Genomic DNA, 12,496 nt, shown 5'->3' with positions numbered 1-12,496 from the left:
TATGATTTTTTTATACGATCAATATTTTCACCATAATTCAAAAATTAAGATTCATAATGAATGATCAAAAATTTGATTAATTATCTAAAAAATCCTGGCCCTAGTAATCAGCAATAATTAATTATAATAATAATAAAGTAAATAAATTTATTATTTACAGAGGAAGGCATTACAAAAACATTTATGTGTGCAAGAGCACTTGTAGGTCAATATGTTTTTCTTCAACTAGTCGGTGTAGAAGGAAGTTTAAGTCTTTGTGAAGTAGAAATATTTGCAACAAATGGTGAGTTTCGATTATTGTTATAAAAATTCAAATAAAATAATAAAAGTATTAAATTGGCCTTGATTTTATATCGCTTACCATATGCTCCAACAGAATTCTCCATTGACAGATGTGCCCATGCCGGTACTCCTGCAGACGCTGACATTGCAGCATTTGATTCAACTTGTTATGAGTTTATTGTAACAAAAGGTGGTTCTTTTCAAGACGCAAGAAATTATTGCAAATCGCGTAGTGGCGATCTAGTTCATGGTTTCAAAGTAATTATTTACTTGATATTGTATATGTAATTATATTATAATTAGTAATTGAATTGCATTATTTATTTAATTGTTGGAATTTCTACTAGGGCATATCGTCAACTTTTATACTGAACAATTTAGAAAAACGAAAACATAAATTAAAAACGCAGCTTGTATGGATTGGCGCCCAAAAAGAACCCTCGATAACTGCAAGAACATGGCGATGGGTCGATGGTAAATTTATAATACATAACTAATTATTTACTTATTTTATTTTCCATTTCGGATAAAAAATTTTTAATCGAATAAAAATGTGTAATTTTGAGTTATAAAAAATTTTTATGACATTTTAGTTTCAAATTTTCTTTATTCATAAACTGTTTGTTACCTTCGGAAAATTTGAAGACAAAAATTTTTGAAAATGTATTTTAATTAATGTCACAATGCAGAAATTAAAAAATTTGTATTATTTTATATAGGGTAGAGGTACCGTTTTTGGGCACTTTAGGGCCAGTTTTGGATACTTGAAAAACTTAAATAAAATAATTTGTAAAAGACGCAGTGACAAAATTAATTTTTAAAATGTGTTCAAAGATACTTTTATCCCACTAATAAGATAGTAATTTTATTTTATACTTTTTCATTAATTAAAATAAAGTATTAAATGTCCAAAAATAGAGCAGTGGCCACAAATGGTACTTATACCCTAAATCTTACGTAGCATTATTATATTTGAATGTTCTTTATTCAAATTTAAATAAAATAAGAAAAATAAAATTGCAGCTAATTTCAAATATTTTTTACAAAGAACGGAATCGATATGCAGGTTCAGGGTTCGATTTCCATCTAAAAAAAAAAAATTACAATTAAATACCGAAGCAAATTTTGTTTTTTGAACTTCAGAAAACACAAATTCATAATTCACTGGACAAAATTACTAGAATGAACGCGGAGTAAATCCGAAGTAAATGAAATTCACTCCGAAGAGGAGTTTATTATAATTTTGAAACTCCGGTTCGAAGTGAAATTGACTTCTAAAAGGTTTATTTTAATATTAAAACTCCGAAATGATTGAATGCGGCTTTTAATAAAATCCGAAATCACTGGAAAAACAAACTCCGTATTTACTCCGTATGCAGAGTGATTTTTTCTCAAACTCCAGAACTCCGAGTGACGGAATTTCATATTCAAGTAGAATCCGTAATTACTCCGAATTCACCTCAATTTTTTTACTGTAGAAATATAAAAAAAAATAAATGAATAAATACTAAGACCTAATTTCCTGCTATTAATCAAATGAAACGTCTCTTATAATAGATGCATATAGTCCGATACGATGATTCGTGCGTTTGTTGTGAGAATTGGGTCATAACAATTGGGTGTTAGGTAATATTACTTGTAATAGAGTACATCGAACTTTAGAGATTGTATTTATTATCAGCGATCCTTGGGGACTGACAATTAACTTATACTCAAAGGTTTCTAATAAAGAAAAAAAATAATAATAATATACCTTTCACATATATCAATTATATAACTCATACTTGATAATATATATACATATATACATATATATTTTATGCTACAGCATTTAATTTAATACCATTAATTTATGATACGTTGAAAGCCTTTGTAAAAATGTATAAATTAATTATCATGTTGCTGATTTATTAGTATATAAATAGATTAGAAAATAAAATAATAAAAAATGTGTGACAATACACGTGCAGCATAAAATAAAATAATTTATTTGAAATGAAACGTGAAAGTAGTTATTGTAATATGCCGGAAGTGGCACCTAAATATATTAGGCACGTTTGAGTGAACACTACTCTGTATACATAAAATATATAATTGACTGAATAACTATTAGTTAGTAAAATTAACATGCTTCAATTACTCGATAAATTAGATAATTATCAACGATTTATTTTACTATTTATTATTTTATAATTGAGCTTTTAATTGTAATTTATAATTATTAATATATTTATTCAGGTGAAATTGTACAAAAACCATCGTGGGGAAAAGATCAACCTAATAATTATAACGGCGAACAAAATTGTGTTGTACTTGATGGAGGAAGAAATTGGCTTTGGAATGATGTTGGGTGTAATTTAGATTATTTGCATTGGATTTGTCAAAGTAGTAAGTAATAATTTTATTAAATTTGTTTTTTATCTAAAAGTATTTAAAATAAAAATTGTTACTCATTATGAATTTTTTTTAATAGCTCCCGGTATTTATTGGGTATCATCCAAAATTACACTGAGAAAGAAAATAATATTCTTGACCCAAAAATTAATTTATTTAAAATTTACTATAAAGCTATTTTGATAGAAGAAATCACCAAATTTTTGTAATAACTCTTTTTTGAAAAAAATTTTATTTACTACGAATAAAAATATTTTTAATAAATTCTTCTATCAAAACTTGGTATATTGAACCCAATTAATATGAAGCATGAAAATTTTTATGAAAATTCAAGTATTTAAAATTTTTATAGAATATTTTGTTGTTTTTTCAAAAATATTTTATTTTGAACCAATTATACTTTTTTTTTTTCAAAAGCAATTGTGATTTCTTCTGTCAAAAAATAACTTTATAGCAAATTTTTAATAAATTTAATTTATTTCTTGGATCAAGAATATATTTTTTTTATTGTGATACTGAAGTTATCCGAGATCTAATAATTTTTTTCAAAATGATAAATTATAAAAAAAAATTTTTTTTAAAATTGCACTTATAGTTTTTTTAATTTTTTACATGTGCACATTTTTAGATTTTTTTTTTAATTGATCTGTTACAAAAAAATTGATAATTGTCTACTAGCTTGAGAATCATTTTTTATTTTTATATTTCTAGATAAAAAATAAATAAATTCATAAAAAATATTTTTTTTACGCTCTTATGCCTTTAAAGCGGCATTTTTTCTAGGATACACCTTATAGGCAACCGCTCGCGGTTTATTATTAAAATAATAGTATAGTAATGTAGTAATTATTAATTATTTATTTAGATCCGTCTAGTTGTGGCAGTCCTGATAAATATGAAAACACAACGATCATTGGTACAAAGAAAACAATTGGTTCCACTATTGAATATATATGTCCGGATGGATATATGCTAATTGGTAATAAATCACGTGCGTGTGAAGTAAATGGATTTTGGAGTGGGAAACCTCCCACATGCAAATATGTTGACTGTGGAACACTTCCGGAGCTCGACAATGGACAAGTTAAATTAGTTAATAAAAGGACGACTTATGGAGCTATCGCTGATTATGTATGTAAAGAAAATTACACGCTTATTGGTGATACCACAAGAAGGTGTGGTGATGGCGGTATTTGGAGTGGACATCAGCCCCAGTGTCTTTGTAGGTTTATTTTACTCATTTGTTTTTTTTTTTAAATTTATTTATTTAATCTTTGACAGTCACATGAGATTCAAATTGCCCATGGAAATTTTAAGCTCAAAATTTCTAAGTCTGATTTATTGAATTTCTAACTCGGAATACGAATATGAGACCAACAGCCAGATAGCTGAGGAAATTTCGAAGTTTTAGTAAAAAATTTAGTTATAAAATTGTGACGTGGAATAAAAAAACTTTAAATGTGCGTAATAATAGATGAAGAATTTAAAAAAAATTAGTAAAAATATACCAAAATTAGTGTTAGTGACAAAAAAAAAGGAGAAATCTTGAGAATCTTGCCAGCGGACGTTGAATTGAACTCTATATAGATCTAATTTTTTTCATTATTCAGATACATGCAGTCAAGATGTACGAATAATTTATACTTACGAATTATTCGTAAATGTTTTACTAATTTGAAAGTTTTTATTAACGACTTAAAATTGTGATATTTTTTCTAGTAATTCAATTTTTTTTCTGAGGTAAATTGAAATCAGACATGCCCTCTAACAATGAATTAGTGAAATTCACTGCGAATCAGTAATCACTAATTCATCCAGTGATATACTTATTCTTAATCTGAATCGAATTAAAATTTATATGACGTTTTGAAACTGATTTTTCTCAAAATCGCCTTCAAGCCGAGATAAAGTTTCAGGAAGACCACGGGAACAGTATACCGGTATTCCCATGACATAGCTGGTTTCCAGTGAACATTCACTAATTCGAAGTAAATTTCACTGATTCATTTTTAGAGAGTGAATCTAACAGATAATTACTTCTATTTACTTGAAAAACCTAAGCCCGCCATTAAATAAAAATTGAACATTTAAAAGCCGATTTGAATTTTCGGATTCGACCAGAAGAATCCGACAATTTTCAAATAATTCGAATTTATCAATTCTATGTCGTGCATTTTTTATTTATATTTTTTCGTACAAAAAGCCACTTTTGTTATGTTTTGTGATAACTATTTTTTTTTAAGAGGGGTCTGAACTTTTTTCTCTATCACACTCACGTCGACGAACGGTACTATCTTTTTTGCACTTGCGCAGTAAATGGGAACTTTGTCCACGTTTTTCTCTTCAACAAATGAACATTTTTAAAAAATGAAACCGTATACTGCTAGATTGTAGAGTAATGCATCGAGCCTCATTATTAATTTTGCGTTTGAAGGTCTTGTTTGAGAGAAAAACTTGAAAAAAATTATTATAGACCCTCCTTAATTTAAAATTTAAATTTACATTAAAAATCAATATTAACTTTTAGGATAATGCCTATAAAATATCTTATTGTAAAAATATTAATTAGTTTGATTTCTGCAGCTGATTAAAAAGACTAGACCCCTTGTGATCGTTATAATTCGAGCCGGAAGTGTGACTGTTAAGAGTTAAACAAACTACACGGAAAGAAAATTATGGCAGCGGTTCCCATAATTTTGTGAAATTTTTTCCTATACCATCATAGGAATTACGACCATAAATTATGGGAGCGGTTCCTATAATTATAGGAATGTTTCCCATAATTATAGGAATAGTTCCTATAATTTATAGGAATACTTTCTATAATATTATAGGAACCATTCCCATAATATTATGGGAATGATTCCCATAATGCAATTGGAATGGTTCCTATACCATTATGGGAATCATTCCCATAATATTATGGGAATAGTTCCCATACTATTATAGGAACCATTCCTATAATATTATGGGAATGGTTCCCATATTATCATGAAAAAATTATTTTAAAGAAGTGTGGAAATCACTTCTACAATACACAGAAATATTATTAAACATAAAAACAAAAATTCAAACATTGAAAAAAAAAATCGTATTTGGCAAAAAAACATTAAAATTTTTAACAAGAATTTTTTGTCAGCACAAAATATTCAAGAAAATCCAAATTTTGGGAAATTTCTACGCTATTGTGCAAAAAAAAAATTTTATGATATTATAGGGATGGTTCCCATAACATTATGGGAATAGTTCCCATAATATTATAGGAATAGTTCCTATACCAATATGGGAACCATTCCCATATCATTATGGGAACCATTCCCATAATACATAGCAAAACTTCCCATAATTTTCTTTCCGTGTATTTAAAAAGTTAACTGTTTTCGTTGTTGTTATGTTAATTATTAAATTATAATTTTTAGTTGACTGGTGTCCTGAACCGCCAGAAATAAATGGTGGGTTGGTAACAAAAACAGGAAAACGTGCCGGTTCAACGGCAACTTATACCTGTCAGAATGGTTTTATTCTTTTCGGAGACAATGTAAGTGTAATTTATTATTTTAAATATTGTAACGGGTTTTTCACCACCGGGGATCTACCGGAGTGAAGTCCGAATACACTTACGATTTTTGGCAACCTTGTTCAAAATTAATTAAGTTGGGCGCCAGGTGATGTAACAATCACCAAATAAACAATTATCAAAAAATGTCGACTCAGGGTGGCGGATCGGGGAAAGGTCAGGCACTTAAGATTACGATAAATAATTGATCAGAATTAAACAAATAATCAGTCGTATTTAATTAAACAAAATCGTTGATCGGTTTCACAAATAAAGTTATCGGTTACAAAAAAATCTAACTGCCGTTGTCGGCTTGATTCGATATAAACAATATTATCAAAAAAAAATCGTAGTTGGTCGAAAACACAATTAGTTCATTGCTCGGAGAAACACAGTCGATTTTCGAAATAAAATAAACTTATTTTATTTTTCACACAAAATACTTGACGAATGACGTCAGAGTATTGTAAACGTAAGACTCGACTGCGGTACGAATGAGACACGGATAATCCGTAATTCTCAGAATTGCTCGATGAAATAAAATAAAATATAAAATAATATTTTATTTCGGTAACGCGTTCAATTTCACTATCACACCGTTATTACGCGAAATTAATTATTTCATTAATTAATCATTATGGCACTTCACTCGTTTATTAACAAAACAATTCAGTCGTACACTTTGTTCCGATTCACGCCGATGCTTCGGCTTGTTCACTTGTTCACAGGAGTCGGTTATTGTCGGTCGAAGTTATTTTTTCGCGATTCATTATTCGGATCAAACTCGAATTGATCTTAAATGTCGTTAATCAAATCGTTCAAACGTCGGAATCGAATATTGTTCATTTGGTCGGGTCGAATTGTTCAAATAAAAAAATAACGTGGCCGTTCAGTTCGGCGTCTATCCCGGATCTCTCGTTTCAATCCATGCGTTGGATCGTTTGCTCGGTCAAAGTCGGAATTTTTCGTCATAGATGTCACCAAAAGTTGCTCACCGGGTAATTATTTATTATTTCAAATAATTTTTAAACCACGGGTCGATGTCGAATTTTCCTCATGTTACAAAACCTCCCCCCAGACATTGACACGGGGTTTCGAGGTGTTTGGTCGATTTGTTCGCGTTGATCGGTGGTTGTTCTTCGTGGTCGTTTTCCGGTTTGATCGTCAGGTTGAACCTCGTAACCTGATTTGCTTGTTCGGTTGGTCGTTTGATCGGTTCGGTTCTTTGTTCGGTAGTAGTCGATGGATCGGCGGTCGTTGTTCGGTCTATCGTTCGGTGGTAATCGGTTGGTCGGCATTCGTTGTTCGGCCTGGTCATTCCTCGATCTTGACCAGTATCGGTTGCAAGTCCAGCAAGTCGGGTTTGGGCCGTTTTCAGCACCACAGGACCAGCAATATCCAGATCGGCGTGGTTTCGGGCAGTCATGATGACCATGACCTGCTTGTCGACAATTGAAGCACTTACCACGACGCTTCATTTCGATTGTCGGTCTCAAATCGGCTCGTCGGCTTCTCGGGGCCGGTTTCGGCGATATAATCGATTTCGGTGTCGGCGATATTTTCGATGTCGGTGTCGTTTTCGGCGTTATAATTGATGTCGATGTCGTTTTCGGTAATGTTGTCGGTTTCGGCGATATATACGGTGTCGATTTTGGCGGTATAGTCGATTTCGGTGACATTTTCGATGTCGGTGTCGTCGTCGGCGATATAATCGATGTCAATGTCGTTTTCGGCGGTATATTCGATGTTAATTTCGACGATGGATTTGATATCGGTGTTTGCGATGTTGTCGATGTCGTATTTGGCGATGTTGTCGGTGTCGGTATCGGCGATATAGTCGGTGTCGATTTTGGCAGTATTGTCGGTGTCATTTCTGGAGGTGTTATCGATGTCGGTGTCGAGGAAATACTCGATGTCGGTGTCGTTGATCGTTTTGAATCACTCGATGAGTAACCACTGCTAGAATCGGTGTCTTCTCTTATCGATTCGTTCTTCGGTTCGTTCGGTGGACGTTGTTCATAATTGTTCCCGGTCGTAATCGCTGCTGGTTGGTCGTTGATTGTCCAAGGTGTGTCGGCGTGTCGCTTTCTTCGTAGCGCACGATATAGTCGGTCACGTCGAGATTCTTCGGTTCCTGAAACGCTAGCATTTAGTGTAAGCAGGAATTCGCGTATCTGCTTCGATTCTAAGTCGTTGATCCATTCGTAACCGGATTCGTATCCTACCGAACTCGGTGTTTGAGCTGTCAGCTTGCGCCGTGCAGCTGCGACAGCTTCCTCCTGGGAACGGAGGGCTTCGATTTGTCGGGCCATCTCTCGTTCAATGGCTTCTAGGCGTCTTCTCTCAGCGGATAGGCTAGCATGTTCTTGCATAGCCTCAAAGCAAGTACTGATCGATCTTTCTCGATTAGACGGTGTCGGTGAAGCAAGTGGCGTCGTTCCGGTTCGGAAAATCAGCGGTGGTGTGATCGATATCGGTCGTTCTTCGGTTGTTCGATTGTTCTGATTGGTCGGTATCAGTCGTTGTTCGATTGTTCGGTTGACCTGGTCGGTCAGTGTGGATATCTGTTCCATGAATCGATTGTTCTGCCATGTCGTGTCCAGATTGGTCGGTCGAGTCGTTGGCGGTGAATGGAACATCTTGGCGAAGTTGATCAATTTAACGGGTCGAGTCGTAAACGGTTCGTTCAAAATTGTCGATCGTAATCTTACGTAGATCCGTGCCTTCTGACCTTTTGTGCCCCACGTTGGGCGCCAAAATATGTAACGGGTTTTTCACCACCGGGGATCTACCGGAGTGAAGTCCGAATACACTTACGATTTTTGGCAACCTTGTTCAAAATTAATTAAGTTGGGCGCCAGGTGATGTAACAATCACCAAATAAACAATTATCAAAAAAATGTCGACTCAGGGTGGCGGATCGGGGAAAGGTCAGGCACTTAAGATTACGATAAATAATTGATCAGAATTAAACAAATAATCAGTCGTATTTAATTAAACAAAATCGTTGATCGGTTTCACAAATAAAGTTATCGGTTACAAAAAAATCTAACTGCCGTTGTCGGCTTGATTCGATATAAACAATATTATCAAAAAAAAATCGTAGTTGGTCGAAAACACAATTAGTTCATTGCTCGGAGAAACACAGTCGATTTTCGAAATAAAATAAACTTATTTTATTTTTCACACAAAATACTTGACGAATGACGTCAGAGTATTGTAAACGTAAGACTCGACTGCGGTACGAATGAGACACGGATAATCCGTAATTCTCAGAATTGCTCGATGAAATAAAATAAAATATAAAATAATATTTTATTTCGGTAACGCGTTCAATTTCACTATCACACCGTTATTACGCGAAATTAATTATTTCATTAATTAATCATTATGGCACTTCACTCGTTTATTAACAAAACAATTCAGTCGTACACTTTGTTCCGATTCACGCCGATGCTTCGGCTTGTTCACTTGTTCACAGGAGTCGGTTATTGTCGGTCGAAGTTATTTTTTCGCGATTCATTATTCGGATCAAACTCGAATTGATCTTAAATGTCGTTAATCAAATCGTTCAAACGTCGGAATCGAATATTGTTCATTTGGTCGGGTCGAATTGTTCAAATAAAAAAATAACGTGGCCGTTCAGTTCGGCGTCTATCCCGGATCTCTCGTTTCAATCCATGCGTTGGATCGTTTGCTCGGTCAAAGTCGGAATTTTTCGTCATAGATGTCACCAAAAGTTGCTCACCGGGTAATTATTTATTATTTCAAATAATTTTTAAACCACGGGTCGATGTCGAATTTTCCTCATGTTACAATATATAAGTACATTTTACATTTATCCCACGTTTTAAATTTACCGGTACTGTGTAACTTTGAATTACAGTCAGTGTCACAAGGAAAAATAAAAAAAAACATTCTACTAATATTTTATGTGGATGATAGTTAAAAAAGTAATGAAATATTTAAATGATGTTTTTAGGTTCTTACATGTAATGTCGGTGGAGGATGGTCTGGCAAAGCTCCACAATGTAAATTTGTCGATTGTGGTGCACCAGCGCAAATTGAATATGGAGAAGTTAATCTTTTGAATAAAACGACAACTGTGGGTAGTATTGCGATGTACACTTGCCAAGATGATTATTGGCTTGTTGGTAAACCTCGGCATGAATGCACTAGAGATGGAAAATGGAGCCATCAAACTCCTTCGTGCGAATGTAAGTCTACTATTTGAATATATGTTCATTGAGGTGTCGTTTCAGTTGAAAAAAGAAAAAATTCCTGTGTCAAAATTTTAGTTCTTAAGGCCATTCCCAGACTCCCTCCCCCACTTTTTAAAAATATTCAATGACTTTCAATTGTAATGACCGTATTAAAATTTTGTTAGAGACATAGATTAGACAAAATATCCGCGATAAAATATCCGAGTACATTTTATCCGATAGACAAAATATCCTCGGACTAAACACTCGATAGATAAAATATCCCCGACAAAATATCTTAATATAATATAAATACTTTTCATATAAATAGTACGGTACCCCTTTATCATAAATGTTTAATATATTTGCACATAAAATTTGAGTGTATGATATTAAAAATAGATCCACATACGCTTGAAATCGTACTGTGCCCTTTCTTCACAGATTTTGGGTGGGTATTATTTTGTAAATAAGTCAACACATATGCTTGGAATGATACGGTACTCGTTTATCGAAAACCATTAATTATTTTTTCACTTAAAATATATTTTTCTGAATAAGATTTATCGACAGGATATTTTGTCACGAATTTTTGTCTCTTGAATATTTAGTCCGGGGGTATTTTGTCTATCGGATAATTTGTATTCGGATATTTTATCGCGGATATTTTGTCGGGGATCTTTTATCCGCGAACTACAAGTCGTGCTACCGATTTAAAAAAAAAAAATTATTTACAGTTGATATCAGTTAGGAGTTAAACGAAATTTGGAAAATAAATTTCATTAAAATCTTCATGTCAACATTATAATTTTCAATGTCAAATTTTTTGAGCTAAAATTTATTTAACAAATTTCGTTTAACTCCTGATTGATAAAAACTGTGAGCAATTTTTTTTTTTAATCTGTCTTTGCGAAATTGTCTTTTTTCAATTGATGCTTTAACTTTTTTTGAAATAAATTAATAAAAAGTGTGGGGGGGGGGGATACTGTCTGAAAATATCCTAAATATAAAAATATAAAATACAGTTTCAGTTTTTTAATTAAAATATAAATAAACTTTATATACAGCACCGTAATAACCAATACAATATCATCATTTTATGTACCAGACTGACTAAATTTTTTTTTTTTGTTATTCAAGTAATCACATGTGAAGAACCCGAAGTACCAAATGGAAGTTACGTCGTAGGATACGATCTAAATATCCACAGCTCAATAGAATATCATTGCGAAGCCGGTCATCTTCTTAACGGCGAAGCCAGACATATTTGTCAAAAGAACGGCGAATGGTCAGGCCGTGTACCTACATGTGAATGTAATTATCTATAAATTTTCAGTGTTAATTAGTCTCATTTTTTTTAAATTTATTCATCATATTTTATATTTTTTTTTCTGTAATATTTATTAGACATCGATTGTGGAAAAGTTTTGCCGATGTTAAGTGGAACAGTGGAGTATGTTAACGATACAACACATTTAGGAAGTGAAATAACGTATAGTTGTACTAAAAATTATCGATTAAATGGAGTATCCAGGCGTTATTGTCTTGACAATGGACAGTGGAGTGATGCTACACCCAAATGTGAAGGTAAAAAAATAACAAAAAGAAAGCTACATATTGTCAAAACTTACATAATAAATGTATGTAAATAATATATATATTTATATAATTTGGGTAGAAATACGTTGTCCTGAACCAATACTTGCTGAGCATGGAATATTATCTGTTACTGGTAATGACAGAATGTATGGAAGAACATTAGTACGTACTGGGACAGTAGAAAATTCAAATACTGGAGCAACATCGTATAAAATAGGTGCTTTGGCTAAATACAGATGTGAAAGGGGCTACAAAGTTGTTGGCGAGCCATTATCGACGTGTGAAGATAATGGAAAATGGAGTGGTGAAGTACCACAGTGTATTTGTAAGTTTAAATCTGTAATTTTTATTAATATTTAGATAAAATAGGAGACTGAAGGACGAAGCGGTGACTCGAAAATTTTTGGTAATTTTTTTTTTAATTTTTAACGGCCTAAAATTAACGGATATCTCGCTGAAGCCG

General features: G+C 32.5%; 2 protein-coding genes across 3 annotated transcripts in view; one reads left to right on the top strand and one right to left on the bottom strand.

Moving 5' to 3' along the window:
• LOC130673080 (sushi, von Willebrand factor type A, EGF and pentraxin domain-containing protein 1) overlaps positions 1-12,496 on the top strand; it is a 57,887-nt gene that overhangs the window by 42,064 nt on the left and 3,327 nt on the right. For both annotated transcript variants that reach the window (XM_057477989.1, XM_057477988.1), the window contains exons 5-14: positions 161-283; positions 377-540; positions 630-756; positions 2,521-2,670; positions 3,542-3,898; positions 6,096-6,214; positions 10,215-10,449; positions 11,575-11,748; positions 11,842-12,021; positions 12,113-12,358. In XM_057477989.1, the coding sequence (XP_057333972.1) occupies positions 161-283; positions 377-540; positions 630-756; positions 2,521-2,670; positions 3,542-3,898; positions 6,096-6,214; positions 10,215-10,449; positions 11,575-11,748; positions 11,842-12,021; positions 12,113-12,358 (1,875 nt within the window). The remainder of the gene's footprint in view (positions 1-160; positions 284-376; positions 541-629; positions 757-2,520; positions 2,671-3,541; positions 3,899-6,095; positions 6,215-10,214; positions 10,450-11,574; positions 11,749-11,841; positions 12,022-12,112; positions 12,359-12,496) is intronic.
• LOC130673082 (serine/arginine repetitive matrix protein 2-like) lies at positions 6,387-10,033 on the bottom strand. Its single transcript, XM_057477991.1, has one exon. It carries the CDS (start codon positions 8,869-8,871, stop codon positions 7,258-7,260), a length of 1,614 nt encoding a protein of 537 aa, XP_057333974.1. The 5' UTR covers positions 8,872-10,033; the 3' UTR covers positions 6,387-7,257.

Source organism: Microplitis mediator, chromosome 8 (genome assembly GCF_029852145.1).
Source record: "Microplitis mediator isolate UGA2020A chromosome 8, iyMicMedi2.1, whole genome shotgun sequence".
Classification (NCBI taxonomy): Eukaryota; Metazoa; Arthropoda; class Insecta; order Hymenoptera; family Braconidae; genus Microplitis; species Microplitis mediator.
Note: the sequence above shows the minus strand (reverse complement) of the source record. Positions and strands in the feature narration are given on the sequence as shown.

Bases quoted from the DNA above. Each gene is read 5' to 3' on its own strand.
- LOC130673082 (XM_057477991.1), bottom strand. From the start codon at position 8,871: ATGTTCCATTCACCGCCAACGACTCGACCGACCAATCTGGACACGACA.